The sequence below is a fragment of the Atractosteus spatula genome, chromosome 1 (assembly GCF_055471065.1).
Source record: "Atractosteus spatula isolate fAtrSpa1 chromosome 1, fAtrSpa1.hap1, whole genome shotgun sequence".
Taxonomy (NCBI): Eukaryota; Metazoa; Chordata; class Actinopteri; order Semionotiformes; family Lepisosteidae; genus Atractosteus; species Atractosteus spatula.
In genome coordinates, this window is record NC_142706.1 from 76,251,477 (window position 1) to 76,272,386 (window position 20,910).

The 20,910-nt window shown below is 47.8% G+C and overlaps 2 protein-coding genes across 4 annotated transcripts in view; one reads left to right on the forward strand and one right to left on the reverse strand.

The window, feature by feature from the left end:
- Positions 1–5,487, reverse strand: part of dok1b (docking protein 1b) — a 30,875-nt gene extending 25,388 nt beyond the window's left edge. The window contains exon 1 of the mRNA XM_088923675.1: positions 5,122–5,487. Within this exon, the coding sequence (XP_088779801.1) occupies positions 5,122–5,178 (57 nt within the window). The 5' untranslated portion in view covers positions 5,179–5,487. The remainder of the gene's footprint in view (positions 1–5,121) is intronic.
- A 6,590-nt stretch (positions 5,488–12,077) lies between these two features.
- Positions 12,078–20,699, forward strand: LOC148842038 (E3 ubiquitin/ISG15 ligase TRIM25-like). 3 transcript variants are annotated; one of them, XM_088922843.1, is made up of 6 exons: positions 12,078–13,554; positions 15,004–15,099; positions 16,625–16,858; positions 17,463–17,485; positions 17,767–17,924; positions 18,229–20,699. In XM_088922843.1, the coding sequence occupies exons 1-6, from the start codon at positions 12,817–12,819 to the stop codon at positions 18,768–18,770; spliced, it is 1,791 nt and encodes a 596-aa protein (XP_088778969.1). In that variant the 5' UTR covers positions 12,078–12,816; the 3' UTR covers positions 18,771–20,699. The 3 variants fall into 3 exon arrangements, with proteins under 3 accessions (XP_088778969.1, XP_088778978.1, XP_088778958.1); XM_088922852.1 differs by lacking the exon at positions 17,463–17,485 and having other exon boundaries at positions 12,078–12,542; positions 12,910–13,554; positions 16,593–16,858; XM_088922832.1 differs by lacking the exon at positions 17,463–17,485 and having other exon boundaries at positions 16,593–16,858.
- The last annotated feature ends 211 nt before the right edge of the window (positions 20,700–20,910 follow it).

The window sequence follows — 20,910 nt, forward strand, 5'->3', positions numbered from 1 at the left end:
TGGTTTGAGATGCACTTATCAACGCCGATTCTTTCTAACCTCAAAATATAAAAATAGCGTTTCAGTTCCCCCTTAACTGATCCAACCCCCTCGTCCTTATATGAAATGGATTATGGGTTATCATACTATTTATTTGGTTTTTAAAGCTTTCCAGCAACTTCTGAGGTCTTAAGCATTTAATTGCTGTCTCTGTTTTTTTAGTTATGCCCAAGAAAGGTCCTGGTGAAATTTTGATGGGGTGCTGGTGAACAGAGCCACAGCTTTGCACACAGACCAAACATTGATGGTATTGGGTTTTTCTCACACAGACCACTTTTTGAAACTGGATACAAAGTAGAATTAAGTACTGTATAGAAATAAGTGACAAACAGAAACCAAGAAAAGGGTTTATGCCTGGAGATGCCGATTCCATTTGCGATGCACAACTCCATTAAGACTTAGTGTAAGAAACTAAGTGCAGCTCAATCAACTATTACAATGTTAGGGTGGTGGATATGCAGGTGGTCTAGCCCATTTGGTAGAACGCCTCCTGTTCCTGGTTTTAAATGCACTTTCATGTGGGCTGTGCCTGGAAAAAACATGGTGGTCACTCTGTGGACAGTCCTCTGTCTGTGCTGCTGTACACACGAAGAAGGCTCCACAGCCGAAATGCTGTGCTTCTTTTCTTCTCTATTCAGCATGGAATAAACCTTTACTTGTCCCTTTTCATCTCACTTCAGTGCAGTAGGAGAGAAAGCAGTAGTGAACTCATCCCACTACAGTGCAGTGTGACAGAGAGCTGTAGTGAACTCATCCCACTACAGTGCCTCGTGACAGAGAGGAATAGTGAACTCATCCCACTACAGTGCCTCTTGACAGAGAGGAATAGTGAACTCATCCCACTACAGTGCCTCCTGACAGAGAGGAATAGTGAACTCATCCCACTACAGTGCCTCGTGACAGAGAGGAATAGTGAACTCATCCCACTACAGTGCCTCTTGACAGAGAGGAATAGTGAACTCATCCCACTACAGTGCCTCCTGACAGAGAGGAATAGTGAACTCATCCCACTACAGTGCCTCGTGACAGAGAGGAATACTGAACTCATCCCACTACAGTGCCTCGTGACAGAGAGGAATAGTGAACTCATCCCACTACAGTGCCTCTTGACAGAGAGGAATAGTGAACTCATCCCACTACAGTGCCTCTTGACAGAGAGGAATAGTGAACTCAACCCACCACAGTGCAGTGTGACAGAGAGGTATAGTGAACTCATCCCACTACAGTGCCTCTTGACAGAGAGGAATAGTGAACTCATCCCACTACAGTGCCTCGTGACAGAGAGGAATAGTGAACTCATCCCACTACAGTGCCTCATGACAGAGAGGAATACTGAACTCATCCCACTACAGTGCCTCGTGACAGAGAGGAATAGTGAACTCATCCCACTACAGTGCCTCTTGACAGAGAGGAATAGTGAACTCATCCCACTACAGTGCCTCTTGACAGAGAGGAATAGTGAACTCATCCCACTACAGTGCCTCGTGACAGAGAGGAATAGTGAACTCATCCCACTACAGTGCCTCTTGACAGAGAGGAATAGTGAACTCATCCCACTACAGTGCCTCTTGACAGAGAGGAATAGTGAACTCATACCACTACAGTGCAGTGTGACAGAGAGGTATAGTGAACTCATCCCACTACAGTGCCTCTTGACAGAGAGGAATAGTGAACTCATCCCACTACAGTGCCTCGTGACAGAGAGGAATAGTGAACTCATCCCACTACAGTGCCTCATGACAGAGAGGAATACTGAACTCATCCCACTACAGTGCCTCGTGACAGAGAGGAATAGTGAACTCATCCCACTACAGTGCCTCTTGACAGAGAGGAATAGTGAACTCATCCCACTACAGTGCTTCTTGACAGAGAGGAATAGTGAACTCATCCCACTACAGTGCCTCATGACAGAGAGGAATAGTGAACTCATCCCACTACAGTGCCTCTTGACAGAGAGGAATAGTGAACTCATCCCACTACAGTGCCTCTTGACAGAGAGGAATAATGAACTCATCCCACTACAGTGCCTCTTGACAGAGAGGAATAGTGAACTCATCCCACTACAGTGCCTCGTGACAGAGAGGAATAGTGAACTCATCCCACTACAGTGCCTCGTGACAGAGAGGAATACTGAACTCATCCCACTACAGTGCCTCTTGACAGAGAGGAATAGTGAACTCATCCCACTACAGTGCCTCTTGACAGAGAGGAATAGTGAACTCATCCCACTACAGTGCCTCGTGACAGAGAGGAATAGTGAACTCATCCCACTACAGTGCCTCGTGACAGAGAGATGCAGTGTGTTTCTGAAACAGGACTCCTCCAGCAAAGGAGTTTGTCTGAGTGGGTAGCCCTGAGTCAATCTGCACACACGTCACAACAGGTCTCTCTCTGTAGGCGAGGTGCAGGAGGGTGCTATTACACAGCGCTTTGGGCGTTCTGGTTTCGTTTGCCCACCTAGAAACCATCTCATTCCTGTGACAAGGCCTCGTCTCTTTCACAGTGACGCAATCAGACTCCGTGCACTTTCTACAGTGACTGCCTTATTGCTCCAGGGCATGGCATCGAGGAAGAACCCCGCTTAAAAAATTACAAACTGATGTGAAAAGCTCTGCAAAAAAGTGCAAAGACTCATTTTTAACAATATTCTTTCCACCAACATGCTGTGGTATGGTCCATGCCTTCCATACATAGTCCACAAAACAACAAACGTCTCTGCCTCCTCTGTCAGACAATCACAAAAGACTCATTTTATAACTCACAGAATTGTATCAATTTTTTAAAGGATTTAGAACGTTGTTTTCATTGATGCAATGCCATAAAGCTCGGATGCTGCCTGCTGCTACAGCAGTCGCTTGTCTTCTGGGGATTCCTCTGCAGGGGACGATGTTCAAACTGCCTGCCTACGAGCTGCTAGTGACAGTACGAGGTCTCCTCACTCTCCACTCCACTTATGCCTTCAAGCACAGGTTTTTGTTATTGTGCCTCACCTCTCAGGAATGTGTTTCTTTGTGGAATAAGTGAAGCACAACATTCTTCAGCTCAACTCTCTTGTGTGGTGAATGAAGACGGTCCCTCCCACAGATATTTGGGATGCTTGTGAATGAAAAGCTCAATGAAAATACAGCAAAATCAGTTCTTGGTAGTGGAAGGCAACTTATTAATTCATGTTTTACTTGCTTTAGCTGACAGTTTAACTGTACTTATTTATACAACTGACCATCTTACTGAAACAGCTCAAGCAAAGGGACTTTCTCAACAGTTCAATAGCTGTTCCCCAGCTGTGACTGGAACCTGCAACCACCCCATCATATGTCCAGGCCCTTAACAGCTACTCAACACTCCTGTCTTCAAGTCCCAAATGGAAATCTCTTCTCCACCCTCACGAACTGTGAGCTTTATATGCAAAGCTACTGTTCATAAAAATCAGTTTAAGATCAGTGTCATGCAAGGCAGCCTGTAAGGAAGAAGTAGAGAGCACTCCAATCTCCAATTTCTTAACTGACTTACTTGAGGTACCGGGCTAGAGTGCCTCCATCCCATTCCCATGGTCCAACTGCAGCCCACAGCATGACACTCAAACCACGACTTGGGCTCACAACACCAAGCACCAGTAGGACCGAGGAAACAATACTGTCTAAGGTGCCGCTGCAGTAGGTGACTGAGCTGTCAGAGTCACATCTCACTGCTGTGCCAACACTCGCCCACCCCACCCCCATGGAGACAGCATCTCAGTGACACGTACAGAAAGCCAAGGTCTGACCTGCTCTGATTTCACAGAGCCCAGAGCCCAGAGCACATCCTGGTGGCTGGTGGATGTCTCAGGCACATACGAGTGGACAACAGTTGTTGGCCTTTCAGTTCATCTATCCTTTCCTACAAGCCAGCCGTCAGATTCCCAGTTCATGGGCGATTCCGTGCTGCTCCAGGACTGGTCAGGGCCCTGGAGTGGTGACTAGGAGGTGGGGGGCTCATATTCCAGGTAGGACATAAGCAGCAAAAGTAAAACAGTAAAATGCTGAACAATGGGAGGTCGCTTTGGATAAAGATGTTAGCAACTATATTAACAGTGATGTTGTGGTGCAATGCTTCAGCCAAAGTCCAACTGCTCTAACAGCCAAATCACTCAGCTCTTGTGAACTTCCTCCTCTGGCCTGGACACTTTCCTATGCTACCTGTCAGCAGCTCATAGCGTCAGCGTCACCCGTGTGAACGTCAGTGTTATCGCTGCACCTGTTTCTGAACTCACAAGTTCACGTAACTCACTACTGAGCCCAACTTCTCATGACCGCATTGACCTAGCTCTGTCGTAACAGCACACACGAAGAAAGCGGCCACAGGATCGTTCTGTCGTGAGATATGCTCTGTCTTATGCAATGTTTTCCAATAAATCTAGATACGCAATAAATCTAGCAGCTCGCTCGTGGCCAACTACGCCAATGCACAAATCACATCACTAAGCCTCCGTATTCCTCAAATAAACGCTTTTCGGGTACACTGTTTTTGATATCCTTAGACAACATCCACTAACTCAACACAGCCCTTCGTCCTGCTACACTTTGCATAAACTGAAGAGAATCCAGCGGCGATTATCTGCAACTTTCCTCGTCTAGTATCTGCTAGTTTTTTTTTACAGAAAATGAAATATGGACGAGAGAGGAAGGTTACACAATCCGCACAAGGCTCAACGTTTCACCCCCCTGTGTAGATTAACGACAATCACCGACGATTACTTTCGAATGCGTTCGTTTACCAAAAACCGAAAAAAAAGTGTAAAACACTGCTCTTCACGCACGCATTCAGCACAGCCACCTCTGCCTTCTCCTCCGACTTCCTCTTTTAAAAGAGTTTCATTACTGTCAGTGCACCAAAGTGCAACAGAAAACTAAACTTTATTACCAAGAGGGTTCGACGTGACACAGGGCAGAAAGACTGTGGCTGGAAGGCTTCCGAGCCGTGCGCTCTGCGAGCTCGCCTGACAGACGGGCAGGGCAGTGCAGGAGCGGGTGTGTGCGCACCGATGAGCGCTCGGGGAGACAGCCCGCCCCAGCCTGTCAGACAGCACACGATCTCGGTCTTTACCTTGCCAAACTTCTGGTGCTGGACGTAGAGTTGGCCTTCTTTAACGTGCGTATCCATCTCCTTCCGTTCCCCCCGTGAGAGGGTTTTGTTTTCTTGTGAACTTGTCACACGGTTGAATGACTTTTTTTCCTCCTTTACAGTTTCTTAACTTCTTTTTTTTCGCCCCCAGACTTCCTACTGCCTGTAACTTCCGCTTGGCAAACGGCAGACGTTAGGCTTGTGCACCAGCTGCGCTACCGAGAGCCGCTGAGCCCGGACTGCTCCTGCTGCCCCATCGGCCACGCGAAGCCGTGTTCTCCGCGCGAGCGCACGCAGGTCCCCGCCACGCCACGCCACACCACGCCACGCCTCGCAGCGAGTGTGAGTGCGGGACCGGGCTGCGACAGGCGCTGTACTTCGGTCCCCGCCAGCTCCCTCCCTTCGGCTCTGCCCCCGCACAGCGACCCACCCCGCGCCGCGTCACGAGTGGCACAGCGAGGGGCCCGGCTGCGCGCAAGCGGACGCTTCGCCCAAAAAGTAGCAAAAAAACCAACACAATTTTGTTCCAGCTTGTTTTCACTTGGCAGGGAGACTCCGGCTCCCCCGCGACCCAGAATTGCAAGAAGCGCTGAGAAACTGAATGGAGTGATGGACGTGTTTCACAGTAAAAGTTGCGCATTAGTAATAGGTGAACGTATATAAATGTGAATTTGGCTGCGCAGAGTGTGGCATTTACAGTTGTCTGATCTGGGTAAAACTCATTTGGGGAAACATATTTTTTAATTGTTTTCGTGAGCGTTTAAAAGAGAGCTTCTGACGATGCGTGGCTGACTTGTTCAATCTTTGTAATTGTATTGTTGCCTCTAGATGGAATTGATCGAATTCAAATGTAGAATGCCAAGTATTAACTATTAATTTTCAAGAGCGCACACGTTAAGCACATTACAGGATCATTTAGACATTGCGGTTAGAAGAGTGTACATTTTAAAATCAATGGAAGCTGATGTTTAGGTTACACAATCTGGTAAGATCCCACCTTGAATATTGTGTACATGTGGGCGCTACAGGACCAAAGACGACTTTCCTGCTCTGCTCTGCTCGGCAAGTGGGTCAGTTCGTGGCTTGAGGGAAAGGCTGTGCAGACACGGAATCTCTTCAGTCCTCGACAAGAAACTATCAGAGCGCTGGATACCCCTGTAGTTAAAACGCTCAAGAGGAAATTGATCAGGTCCGGCCGAGTCATATGGATTCCCAGACCAACTGGAAAACAAGAATGAGGACGCGGAAAAGACAAGCAGAAAAGGGCTTTTCTTTACACAAAGGATTGTGGGCTAGTCAGCTGTTGTGTAGAAGTAAATCCCACAAGGGTCCTGCGAGAAAAAAATCACGACCGAGATCATCGCAGAAGCAAGGTAATGTCAAGAGCGCTGTTACTGACTCATGAGCTTCGACCGCCCGAATCAAGAGCGAGAGAGCTCGGCCATCCCCGACGCCCACAGCTGTCAACCGGCTGCATCTGAAACATCGCCTGCGTATTTGCTTTACATCTGTTTTCTCTCCCATCACTCATCTGTTAAATGTGTACTGTGTGAAGTGTCATGTCTTGAGCTGCCTGCACAGCACATTTTCCATCTGGGTCAGTGAAGTACAGTGAGAGCACAAATCAAGAGACGGGTCACATGGTCTCTATCATCTTTATTTTCACTCGTGCGCCCGATCCTGAAAAATAATACAAATTCATTGATAGAGAAATAACCAACTCATAATTAATATCGGCTTGGAAAACTGTTCTTGTGATACGGAAAACAAGATCTCCAGAGCTGTATACATTAATTGTAATATCACAGACATGGCCACGGAAACCGCGACATCCTTCATTTAATTTTCATATTTTATTTGATGTAATATATAGTTCCTTAATTTAAACCCATTTATCGATGATGTGCGTTTAAGGATTGTAGAAAGACGGTTTTATTCACAACACATTTTTCACACACTTTAAGTTAGCAGTGGTTTCGCTGAAAAACGTGAATGTCTACACAATCCGCAGATTTCTTTGAATAACGATTCGATCGAACACAAAACTATCAAGCAAATCACAGGTGCTGTGGCTTATGACTTTATTTTGCAGCTACGTTCCCCTGCCCAGGGAAAGCCCGTCAGGGGCAGTGAGTTTGCGTTAAGCACCGTGAGGGTTCAGTACAGTCGGCTGAGGCATCAGAGCCAAAGGCGCAACGAGATATCTAGTTCTGGTGGAGTCTAGCCAGAGGGCGCTACAAACACTCCTGCTTGAATCAAAGAGTTTCCAGTCCTATGGGGGGAGGGAGGAGGAAACTCAAGAGAGTCGCAGCCCAGTGTGTGATCTGCTGGAGATTCTTCTGGCCTCCAGTCCTGTTGAGTACAAAGTGAGTTAGTTCAATTATAAAACTTTCCAAATATTTATTTGCACTGCAAACGCCAGTATTTGGAATATATAGGCATACTGAATTACAATGTAGTTCAGGTGGGTAGCTGCGTCAGCATGCGTAGGCTGCAAAGGAACAAGTAATAGGTTTATTCCATGCTGAAAAAAAGAAGAAAGAGAACACAACGTTTCGGCCGTGGACACCTGAAGAAGGCTCCACGGCCGAAACGTTGTGTTCTCTTTCTTCTTTTTTTCAGCATGGAATAAACCTGTTACTTGTTCCTGAATTACAATGCACTACTTGAATACTTAACAAACACAACACCCTAATGACACCTTGTGTTATTAAGACCTTGTAGGTTAGTTAGAACTGGGATTAGGGACCTCTAAGGAAACCCTGGGTGGACCAGAAGGTGGTGCTCCTCTCTCTCTCTGGACTTGGATTTTCAATCCAGTGCCCCAGTATGGTGACTGGAAACTGGGCTGTAGGAGTGAGATGTTCAGCTGAGGTCCTGAATAATTGGTCAGTATGGATCCCAGGGCTGCTTGGAAGAGTAGAGGTGTTAACCCTCAGCCAACAGCAATGGTTTTTCCTGAGAAAACTCTGCTCTTTGTTGTATGTAGTAAAAAAATATTATTCTATATAACTTTTTTTGAATCTGTCCTGCTATTTACTACAGAATCATGGTTTCGTAACTTAAACACACACAATAAGAACGGATTGAGCAGGAACTCACTCAACAAAGTTATTGGTGCACAACAGCTACTGCAGTCAGACATCTGTACCAAGCAAATCGTGCACAGTGCACCCCTTGCACAGTGACTTAGACTGCCTCTATTCAAGAGTAACACAACTAAGTTATCTTTCATTCCTGTGGCTATTAACCTCATCAGTTTACACAGGTAATTAATTGTTCTACTGTATTTTATTTTCATCAGGTATGAATCTTACGTACATATTTCACCCAATGACAATCCAAACTTTTTATTGATCTATTTTTGATCATGAGGATTATTTAAAGTTTCTGACTTGCTTTTTTAATCTTATGCGTGCGTAAGATTTGTAAATGGATTCATGTTGTGTTAAATGCATTATGTATTGTGTTACATCTCTATACCTGCCTGCAAATTTCCCTTCTGAGCCAATAAAGCATCTAATCACATACAGTACTACAGTATATCACCACTGCTACAGGGTCCAGGAGTTAGAAGTTTCATAACAATAAATGGACCTAAACTGACATTGTTTCAGAGTTTCCATGATCCACATGACTAGCTCTGTATCTATTACAGCCTAGGGCACAGAGCACCTAATCAGCGGGTTACACGTTCATACAGTCTTATCCTGCAACAATCCTTCAAAACTGAAACTACAGATCAAAGACCTCAAGACCCCAAAACCATCAAGCAAGTATATTTCAGACTCTTAAGGCAGCTGGCCTTTTTGTTTAACACTCTGTGGTGTGCATTTTCACTGATGCTCTATTCTTTCCATTCTTTGAAGCTCTTCGGTTGTGCACGACCGCTGATCTCTGGCGGTGTCGAGCCCACCTGGAGCTGAATTTGCGTTCTTCATCTCCCTCTAGTGACAGGATTCGGGAAGTGCACCTCTGCTCATAGGGTGGCGCTTTAAGTCTTTAAGGCACAACTTTTTGTTTCTGGGTAAAAAATAAGAAGTGCTCATAAATCAGAGGTATGCTTCCATTAATAGAAAAATAAGCAAACGCTTTCATTATTGATCAACAGTATTTACAGGCAGTGGGACTTGGAGTTCTCTCTGTGTCTATCTTGCATGCACTCGTGTTGCATGTTCTGATGTTATTAGGTTGTGGAATATACCAGGTGTGCTGATATTGTTTCAGTTTTAGACATTTTTTTATCAACACCACAGAGAGTGTAACAGCATGAAAAAAAAACTGTGAGGCAGAGCTCTTGCTATGAAGTTGCCTCTTCCTCTTTTCCCTGGGACAGGTAGGTTCGTCTTTTCTGTGTCCCGGGAATCTCTGAAGCTGGCCCTGCTCCTTCATGCCGCAGTGACTCAGCGACTTGAGAAGAGACTTACTCCAGAGATCAGGTCTGGCACCGTGGGCGCGCTCTGCCACTCCAGCACTGGGGTCTCCGGCACCCCTGGACAGAGGTGCAAGCCAGCACAGACCCCTCCTGTACTCACAGTGTCTGTCTCCCAGGCCCTGGTGAGCACGGACAGACCAGGGGGACAGGGAGTTCCGATGCAGAGCAGATCAGACAGCTCACACACGAAACTAATCTAACAAATCTAACTGCTTTGTCCAGTCCAGGATCATGGGGGAGCTGGAACTTATCTCAGCAAGCAGCTGGCACAAGGCAGGACACACCCTGGGTGGGACGCCAGTCTATCACAGGGCAGACACACACACATAGCAGGGCAGTTTTCCCAGCAGCCATTTAATCTACCAGTGTGTCTTTAAGGAGCTTTGAGTGGAGTGTCTAGAAGAGTGCTATATAAGATAAGATTTATTGTCCCCTGAGGGAAAGTTTTTGTGGACACACAGCACTTCTGTACATTTTAAAAAAAACAACATTGCACATCACTCTAATGCACATGTACAACACATAACAACATATAACATTTATAACACATTACAAAACATATTGCACACGAGTGGATTGTAAAGGTCAAAAATTGTGTTTATCCTTGACATTTGCATTGACAGCTTTAACTTGGAACAAAGGAATGTTTGTATCTGTTTGACTGACATTTGGGAACCCTAAAACATCTGGCAGAAGGAAGAAGTTGGTATTCAGAATTGAGGATGTGGGAGGGATCTGATATAATTTTTTCTGCATGTTTTATTATAGATTTTTCGAAGATTGTCTGCAGGGAGGGGTGCTGTTTCACTCCCATGACCTTCAAAGCTGTTTGGATGAGACAGGTAATTTGCGATCTTAATTGAACTGATAAATTACCAAACCACACTGTTATACCATATCTGATAATGCTCTCGATTACAGTATGGTAAAAGAGTAGCATTATTTCCTGTCAAACCCCAAACACTCTTAGTCTTCACAAGAAATATAAGCGCTGCTGAAATTTGGAGCAAACACTCTCAACATGAGTAGTCCAGCACAGGTTACTGTCTGTGTGTACACCTAAGAACTTATATGAATCAACCTGAGTGACACGTTCATTGTGGATTACTATGTGAGTGATCACCAACTGCTCTGGGATCAAAAACTATTCCTTTTGTTTTATTAACATTCAAAATTAGGCTATTGCTGTTGCACCATTGCACAAACATTTGGATTTCTGACATGTACACAGATGAACTGCTTCCTCTATGCATTAAGCCAAGCACAGCTGTATCATCTGAGATTTTGAAAATGAAATTGCTTTGACAACTGCTTGTACAATCATTTGTATATAGTGTGAACAGAGGTGGTGAGCTAACACAGCCCTGAGGGGACCCTATGCTAATGGATCATGACTCAGAAAGAGTTTTATTTACCCTGACATACTGTGTACGATTTATTAAAAATAAATGTAACCATCTTATAATGTTGTGGTTAACAGACATTTTCTTCAGCTTGCTTATCAATAGATGAGGACGCAGCATATTAAATGCAGAGTTCAAGTCAACAAACAGCAGCCGTGCATAGGCATTGGGGTCCTCTAGGTGTTTAAGAACCAGATGCACAGTGCTGTTAATTGCATCATCGGTGCCTCGCCGGTGTTTATATACAAACTGGTATAGATTCAGTACAGTGTTCACTTCTGAGCACAGCATGGATGCCATAATTCTCTCAAAACATTTCATAACAGATGTCAGTGCTACCGGTCTGTAGTCATTATTATCTGAGGGACAGGGCTTTCTGGGTACTGGCACGATGATTGCTTTTTTCCACAGCGCTGGAACAGAGTGAGAGAGTCAGCAGACTTCTGAAAGACAGGGCACCATGCTGGTGATAATTCCTCCGCACAAGATTTTAAAAGAGAGGCAGAGATGCCGAGTAACCTGTTTCCTTTTTCGCACATATGTGCTTGAAAGATTGTGTGATCATCTGTGGACTTACTACAAGTCTACCAGTACTATCTGATATACTATCACATGCACCAGAGCAGTCCTGTGTCTCAAACCTCAGATAAAAGTCATTCAGCTTGTTTGCTTTAGCCAGCTCATCCATTGTATGGAAGCTATTCTTTGAAGAATTCATGTTTGGGACTGTTTTCATTATTTGCCACAGTATATAAGTGTAAGGAAGTATTATTGTAGCGAATTCGGGTTCGCACAGGAAAAAGAACCAAACAACACACTAGTTTGTTACACAAACAGCTTTTATTAAGCCTCCATCAACCAGCAACCAGCAACCAGGCAACAGAGACAAACTCGAACTCAGGATTGATACATACACTAGGATGGTAATAATAATAATAATAATAATAATAATAATAATAATAATAATTTCTTACACTTATATAGCGCTTTTCTGGACACTCCACTCAAAGAGCTTTACAGGTAATGGGGATCCCCTCCACCACCACATGTGTGCAGCCCCACCTGGATGATGCGACGGCAGCCATAGTGCACCAGTACACTCATCACACACCAGCTCTCAGTGGGGAGGAGAGCAGAGTGATGAAGCCAGTTCAGAGATGGGGATTATTAGGAGGCCATGATTGGTAAAGGTCAGGGGGAAATTTGGCCAGGATGCTGGGGCAACACCCCTATTCTTTTCGAGAAACACACTGAGATTTTTTAATGACCACATAGAGTCCCAACCTTGGTTTTACATCTCATGCCTTTTTACAGTATAGTGTCCCCGTGACTATACTGGGGCATTAGGACTCACACAGACCGCAGGGTGAGCGCCCCCTGCTGGCCCCACTAACACCTCCTCCAGCAGCAGCCTTAGTGTTTCCCAGGGGTTTTTCCCCAGCAGTCACTCTGCGCTCTCACGCACCATCCCCTGCCTACAACTCCCAGCCTGCCCTGCGGTGCATGTGCCGCCCGGTGCGCCCCCTCCTCGTCACCCGGCGAGGGCGCTACTATATTACAGGCTGGTAAATATCAACAAACTGCAAAACTCGCAGTACAGTACATCTCGTAGCGATTTAGCAATGTGGCGATTACAGTGTTGTGCATAAATGTGCTTTAAAACAGATGAGAATGTACAGTTCGGTATTCTCTTATGGATTTTTTTATTCAGCTGGAACAAAACGAAACGGGAGTTAATACTGAATCGGGAAGAATTCAAACAAAGCAGACTGAAAAAAAACGGATTTAGTTGACTTAATGTGTGTTTTTAATTGGAAGGTTTAAACAAACCTTAGGCAGATGTTGCATGAATGCATAAATGTATGCCTTTGTAAGTTTACATATAACTTTCTTTTTTTTTTACATGTCCATATAACTGTAACAACCGGACAGCTCATCTTCGCGTCACGCTGGTTCACGCATGCCCCGTTCAGCTGCCAGTTTCCCTTCCTGCGCAGTTCGCTGGACATGGCAGTGTCTGGCGGCGCCGACGTCATGGAAGACGAGCTCACCTGCCCGATCTGCCTGGAGTTGTTTGCCGAGCCGCACATGCTGTGCTGTGGACACAACTTTTGCAGATCCTGTCTGGACGGCGTCCTGCGGAAACAGGAGGAGACGGGCGACTACAAGTGCCCGGAGTGCGCCTGGGCTTTCCAGGAGAAGCCCAGCCCGAAACGCAACTTCAAACTGGCCAGCATAGTGGAGAGGTTCGAGGCGTCGCAGCGGTCGTCGGAGGAAGGGCGGCCGGCCCTGAGCTGCGACTACTGCACCGGCGCGGCTGCCAAGACCTGTCTGAAGTGCGAGTCCAGCTTCTGCGCCGCCCACCTGCGGCCGCACCTGGAGAAACCGTCGCTGCGCCTCCACTGCCTGGTGGAGCCGTCCGGCCAGCTCGGGGGGCTCAAGTGCGCCGAGCACGACGACGTGTACAAGCTCTTCTGCTCGGACTGCAAGCGCTGCGTGTGCACGTTCTGCACCGTGGACAGCCCGCACCGCGGCCACGACATCAAGTCCTTTAAAGGCGCTCAGCAGGACCTCCGGGTGGGTGACGAGTTAGCTGCTGTACCTCTCATGGGCGGCAGCAGGCCGACAATTAAGAGACGCCTGACAACTAAAAGAGCACATTCGTGGACGTTACCAGGGACAATAATATATTTTAATAATATAGCAATGCGTTCTTAGGGGCTGGGTGGGTGCTGGGGTGTCTTTTGCGTGGCGTTGATGGAGACGGGAGGTCGGGCTCTTTTAATCGAGAACTCAGCTCTGTATTAGTCGGTCGTGCGTCCGGTATAACAGCAGCAGCAGCAGCAGCAGCAGCAGCAGCAGCAGCAAAGGAAATAAGAGCGGAGAAAGTAATGTACAACACAGTAGGGTCATTTGGGGTACAGGTGGGATAGCGCGGTAAGTGGGGTCAGGTCTCCCCTAGTCCCCGTCCTGCCCGTGCTTTAGCCGGGCGCTCGGATTCAGCTTCCAGGAAAGGGCATTCAAGTAGTACCGAGAAGAACACATTGTCGAAGACATGACTGAATTCAGAGCTCTCCCTGTCCCGAATTGCAATACTGAGCGTCTCGGAGGGGTTTGATAGTTGATGCGGGTCTTGCGATTCTGATTCCCTCGGAGCCCTTGTTAAAGGCTGTTTTGATTAGTCGTCAAAGGTAATGCCTCTGTCTCGGAATGAAAAAAAAAAGTTTTAGACTTACATTACTGAGAAAGCTCTCGGGGGAAAAAAAACTTGAAAGCATGCATGTGAGCCAGTCACTGTTCCGGTGGAGTTGACTGAGTGCTTATTTTGGGATGAGAGCCATTGAGTTGGGCTCCACTGTGTCATTGGACTCAGGACTGCAGAGTTCTCCTTTCACGCTGTCTGGCTTCATATCTCCTTGAAGCAGTAGTATTCTGGGTCCTCTTTCTTCTTTCATTAGACTAATGCACAGATTAAGAAAGGGTTCAATTACAGTCTTTCGACTAAGGTCTAAGGTGTCTTTGAATTGTTCTTAAAGATTAATTTGAGAACATTTCAATTACAAATTAACAGTTAATTTAATCATGGCAATTGCAGAATTGTGCAAATCCCAAACCCTGGGAGGCTGTAGGGTCTTATGAATTCCAAATCTCGTTTACTTCATATTGTTAATTGCTGCAAATGAGAGGAGCCCAGTTTGACCATCTTGCCCTTTTGGTAATTAGTAGCTAATTGATCTGAGAATCTCCTCCAGCTGTTTCTCAAGACAAACCAGGACAGCAACTTCAAGAGCATGATTTGTTCCATACTCCAACCACTCTTTGGGTAAAGAAGTGATGTTCAACTAAGTCTTTGCAAATGCTATGGTGTCCCTAAATTGTGCTTTGAGTAATCATTGCAGTTGAAAATTACTCTCCACTGTTGCGAAGAGTGTTGCTTCCTCCGCTCTTGTTCCATTCCCTAAAGTGAGTTTCTCTGTTCTGCCCCGGCGTGTGGCGGCATGGCGGCTGGGCCTTGGGCTGTGGCAGGGCTGGCTGGAGGGCAGGAGGCAGGAGCTGGGACAGAGGCTGGCGCTGTGTCAGGGCCGCGCGGAGCAGCAGCTGCTCCAGGAGGAGCAGATCAAGGTGGGTGGGGTCTTGTGCACGGGCTGCGGTGCTCTGCAGGCAGGGAGGAAGACGAGGGCTGTCCATTCCCGGTGCCGGGGGGCCGGTGGGCCTGCAGCGCTTCTGCAGGAGAACAGAAGAACGTTTCTAAACAAGAGGGGTCATTCGGCCCGTCTCGTCAGTCTGGGAGTTAGGGGTCACTGCCTGAAGCTGGGGTCCCACAGACGAGAACTCCTGGGAAGCAGGAGGCGCAAGGCAGGACAGAGCTCGGAGAGGACACCAGTCCATCACGGGGCAGGTGGACACATGCACACTCACACCAGGGGCGTTTTTCCCACAGACCCGTTCACCTACAAATATGCTTTTGGACTGTGGGAGGAAACCGTAGCACCCAGGAGAAACCCCTGAGAACACAAGGAGAACATGCAAACTCCACGCAGACAGCACCCCAGGAATTGAATCATTGCATTAAGGGCCCCAAACTGTTAAATCAATTTTTATAGATACTGTATTGGCAAAGGAAACACTAAGAAAGATACTGTTTAGAATGCATCATTATGTTACCGTATTATCAGAAACTGCATGGTAAGGTAATACATCTTAAATATGCCCTTTGGGTAAAACTGTGGGTTGGGATAAAGCTTGCTGTGAGTGATCGTGTTTTGGACTGGCAGGGCCACTAAAGCCTGTCTCATTTATCACATTAGTCCCTGTTAAAGAGTAAGCCCCTACTCCTGATGTCCCCACACACTCATTGTATATGTGCTAATGTGCTTATAAAAGAAGAAGCAGAGGTCACCTCTTCACTGATAAGAGAAAAAAACTTCCCAGGGTGGAGGGGAGAGCTGTTGATGTTTCCTGCAGCTCATGAGGCTCCACAGCCAAAATGTCCTGGGAGTCCAGCGTGTGTCTGGTGTGTCTCCAGACTGACATTGCGCGTGTCTGACCCGCCGTGTGTCTGGCGTGTCTCCAGACTGACCCGGCGTGTGTCTGGCGTGTCTCCAGAGTGACCCGGCGTGTGTCTAGCATGTCTGACCTGGCGTGTGTCTGGCGTGTCTCCAGACTGACCCAGCGTGTGTCTAGTGTGTCTGACCCAGCGTGTGTCTGGCGTGTCTCCAGACTGACCCGGCGTGTGTCTGGCGTGTCTCCAGAGTGACCCGGTGTGTGTCTAGCATGTCTGACCTGGCGTGTGTCTGGCGTGTCTCCAGACTGACCCAGCGTGTGTCTGGCGTGTCTCCAGACTGACCCAGCGTGTGTCTAGTGTGTCTGACCCAGCGTGTGTCTGGCGTGTCTCCAGACTGACCCGGCGTGTGTCTGGCGTGTCTGACCCGGCGTGTGTCTGGCGTGTCTCCAAACTGACCCGGCATGTGTCTGGCGTGTCTCCAGAGTGACCCGGTGTGTGTCTGACCCGGCATGTGTCTGGCGTGTCTCCAGAGTGACCCGGTGTGTGTCTGACCCGGCGTGTGTCTGGCGTGTCTCCAGACTGACCCGGCGTGTGTCTGGCGTGTCTCCAGACTGACCCGGCGTGTGTCTGGCGTGTCTCCAGAGTGACCTGGAGGGGCTCCGGCAGCGGGGGCGGCAGGCCTGCGAGGGGCTTCAGCAGGCCGTGCAGGAGTTCCAGGCCCAGCTGGAGAGCTGTGTGGAGCAGGAGGAGCAGGAGGCCGTGGCGGAGCTGCAGAGGAGCGCCGCTCAGACACAGGGGCAGAGGGACATCCTGGCAGAGCTGCACACCAGCATGGAGGAGCTGCTGTCCGAGAGAGACCCCTTCCACTGCATCCAGGTGAGCAGGGCAGAAGAAGGAGAGAGCGAGGGATCTGAAATGGGTTCAAATGAAAACCCTAACACCTCTACAGCACAAGCTGGAGTGAGCTGGAATGTCCTGCAGAAAACCCACCTCAGTTTGCTACCTGGTGTGTATCATTTCCACCCAGGCCTCCCTGGACAGTGCTCAGGCTTAGAGGAGTAAGAACATAAAACACAAGAAAGGTTCCAAGCGAGACGAGGCCATTCTGTCCATCTAGCTCATTTGGTTATTAGTAGTTAATTCATCCAAGAATCTTATCAATCGGTTTTTTTAAAGAAACGGGATATCAGCTGGCTAGCTTGTTCCATTCACCCGCAGCCCTTTGGGTAAAGAAGTGCATTTTCTTTTGGATTTTAAATGTACTCCCACATACTTTCCATTTGTGTCCTGTAATTCAGTGTTGACGAATTACTGTATCATGACGGACTTTGGCCTGTTTTTCTTAAGATTTGTCTGCTGTCTAGGCAGCTTGTTAAAATTTCCGGTTGTAAACTTTACAGTGGTTTTGAACAAAACGCAACAAAGGTGACAATTTCTCGGTTCTTAAGGAACTGACTCTGTTCTTGTTGTCTTTCTCTAGGGCTTCCTCTCTGTCAAAAACAGGTATGTGACCAAATATCACAGCCCCCGAGTGAAAGCATTTCCTGTTCTCGGCTCCTGCACAGTAATTCTTTATATAAATTGCATTTGAGCCATCGAGTAACTCTTGCATATGAAAATATTGTACTCGCTGTGTGCGTGTGCCGGTGCTGTTGATGAAGAGTTCTGAGCCGCTGCGCTGCTGTGGCAGTGGGGCGCTGCAGGGTGACATGTGGGAACTGTGCCCAGCAGTGCCCACAGAGTGGGCGCTTCGCGGGTGACGGGGGCTCTGTTTTGCCTGCCAGGGTGGAGACAGTCCTGCAGGAGGAGGAGCGGGGCCCCGGGGCCGCGCCCCAGAGCAGGACGGACCCCCTGCAGCGCTGCCAGCAGCACTTGGAGGCCTTCACGGAGAAGAGCCAGGAGCTGCTCCGCGTCCTGCAAGGACTCAAGCTCAGGAGACGAGGTACCTGCTTGCCTGGCCCTGCTGCTGCCCGCCAGCTCAGGCCCATCGGCCACCGGCTTAACATGTTTACATCAGGAGCACAAGAGCCAAGAAAACATGCGGCATGCAAGATGTATGAACCCCTTTACATACATCTAGAATACAGTATATTAAATAGACATCATATATCAGTGAGTAAATGCAATTGTAAGCTTTGTTGGGGGGGGGGGTGCTCTTTATGAATTAAAGCCTTCTCAGAAGGGAGCACCTCAGGCTCTCAGCTGCGTCAGTCCTGCGTCAGTTGACAGTGCCTGTCCTCCGCCAGCGCACCTGGCCGTGACCTTTGACCCAAACACGGCCTCCCGGAATCTGGTCGTGTCCGCCGACTGCTTGACGGTGACGGGCACCAAGGAGAGGCAGCCCCACCCGGACCACCCGCTGCGCTTCGAGCACCACCCGCAGGTGCTGTGCGCCCAGGGCGTCACCTCGGGGAGCCTGTGCTGGGAGGTGCAGGTGGAGAAGGTGGGGAACTGGGCGGTGGGAGTGGCCTACCAGAGTCTCCCGAGGAAGGGCTGGGACAATGACTGCCTGCTGGGGTACAACGCCGACTCCTGGGGCCTGTACAGCCTGTTCGACAGCCTGAAGGTGTGGCACGACAACCAGCAGGCCGCCCTGCGGCTCGCCGGCCACGTCCAGCGCGTGCGGGTGCTGCTGGACTGCGACGAGGGGACCCTGTCGTTCTACAGCGCGCGGCCCTCGCCGGCCCTCCTGCACACTTACACCGGCAGGTTCTCCCAGGTGCTGTGCCCCGCCTTCTGGGTCGGCCCCGGCACCAGGCTGAGCCTGCACAAAGTGACTGACCCCTGAGCCTCCGGTACCAGAGAGACTGAAGTACTTCTGATTGTGCCATAGAAGAGCAAGCTGGTTTCTTATAATAATAATAATAATTCCTCAAGCTTATATAGCGCTTTTCTGGACACTCCACTCAAAGCGTTTCACAGGTAATGGGGACTCTCCTCCACCACCAGTGTGCAGCCCCACCTGGATGATGCTCCAGTACTCTCTCCACACACCAGCTCTCAGTGGGGAGGAGAGCAGAGTGATGAAGCCAGTTCAGAGATGGGGGTTATTAGGAGGCCATGACTGGTAAAGGCCAGGGGGACATTTGGCCAGGACACCAGGGTAACACCCCTACTCTTTTAGAGAAACACTCTGGGATTTTTAATGACCACAGAGAGTCAGGACCTTGGTTTTATGTCTCATCTGAAGGACGGCACATATTTACAGTATAGTAAATGCCCCATCACTATACTAGAGCATTAGAACCCACACAGACTGCAGGGTGAGCGCCCCCTATTGGCCCCTCTAATACCTTTTCTAGCAGCAACTTTAGTTTTACCCAGGAGTCTCCCATCCAGGTTAGGCTCACCCCTGGGCCGCCAGGTGTGAGTTGCAGGGTGATACGGCTGTTGGCTCCTTCAAGCATCCCGAGTGTTGTAGCCCTGAATGGCTTCCTGGTGTGGCCCTGAAGCTCAGGGCAGGATGCTGCTGGGTTTGAGAGAAGGGAGAGTGATGTTATTAGAGTGTGAAGCTGTGCATCGTGGACTTCTCAGTGTCAACATGTCAAGCAGCACAGTTATCTTTACATGTGTGCTTGAATTCCTCTCAGGCAGGATTATCTATAAATCCTGTCTAGTAAAAAAAACTTGTATTATTTTGTAAAAATGCTGTTTTTTGATTGTAGACAGCTGCATCCATGTTGGATGTTTTTCCAGCTGGTCCAGGTGCTTCTCCAGACAGTCCAGAGGGTGTGCAGACAGGAAGTCCCTCTTTAATGAATGAGTTCCTGAGGTCAATTAATAATAATAATAATTGCTTACACTTATATAACGTTTTTCTGGACACTCCTCTCAAAGCACTTTACAGGTAATGGGGATCCCCTCCACCACCACCAGTGTGCAGCCCCACCTGGATGCCAATTAGCCACTGGTAGTGAAATGAGCTGGATCCTGCATCCCTGCCCTGAGCTACAGCAGTCTCACAGCAGCTCCTCAGAAGGATTTCTTCAACACCCCTGTTTCCCAGGATCCTGTCTTATTTCCCAGGACTTCCCTATCATGTCTGAATAAACTGAATTTCATGCTTGATTACTCTGAATCATGATCTAGCAAACGTTTCTTTCTGTCATTTCATTGGAGAGTGAAAAGCAGTAATTTGTTCCAAAGGTGAAAGCAGCACTAATCTCTTACAGTAATCTACAGTAAAATACACACTGATGTGTGTGAAAACATTTTATATTTAGTTTTATGTTCACACCCATTAGGATTGTTTAATGCTTCACTGCGATACGGTATGTTTCATAGTGTCTTCTAAAGAGAGCATCAGGGATGTACCGTGTGAGGAACTGACTTTTTGAGTGCAGTATTATTATTGACAGCACTACGGTAATGTTGAAACATCCAGGTGAAAAAAAGTTTTTTTTGTCTAAGCAGAAATAGGGTTGAATATCATAATATGTATTTTTAGTATTAAACATTTATAAATCACTGAATGTAAAGAATAAGAATAGCATTGTCAGAAATGTAAAATACTCCACAAGCTTTGAGTGTCGTTGTCAGTGTGTCTGAGATACGCTGCTGTAAATCTTGTTTTGTATAAGTGCCTTTGATACCAGGGCTTGAACTCTTACAGTGACAAAGTAAGGACTCTTTCTTTACAGTGTTTGTACTGCAGGTGGTGCCCTGTCCCTCGTGTTCCTATTAATTTATAAATAAAGAAAGCTGTATTTTTAATTAATTTCAGTCTTCTGATGCACTCTCTTAAGATATACAGTATGTACTGTCACAGACATACTGTAAGAATATCCTTCATATGGGGCTGTATGGTGTCTCTGTGGCTCAGGATCTGCGCCTGTGGCTGGCAGGTTGCCGGTTTGTATCCCGCGGCCGGCAGAGGAATCCTACTCCATTGGGCCCCTGAGCAAGGCCCTTAACCCCAGCTGCTCCAG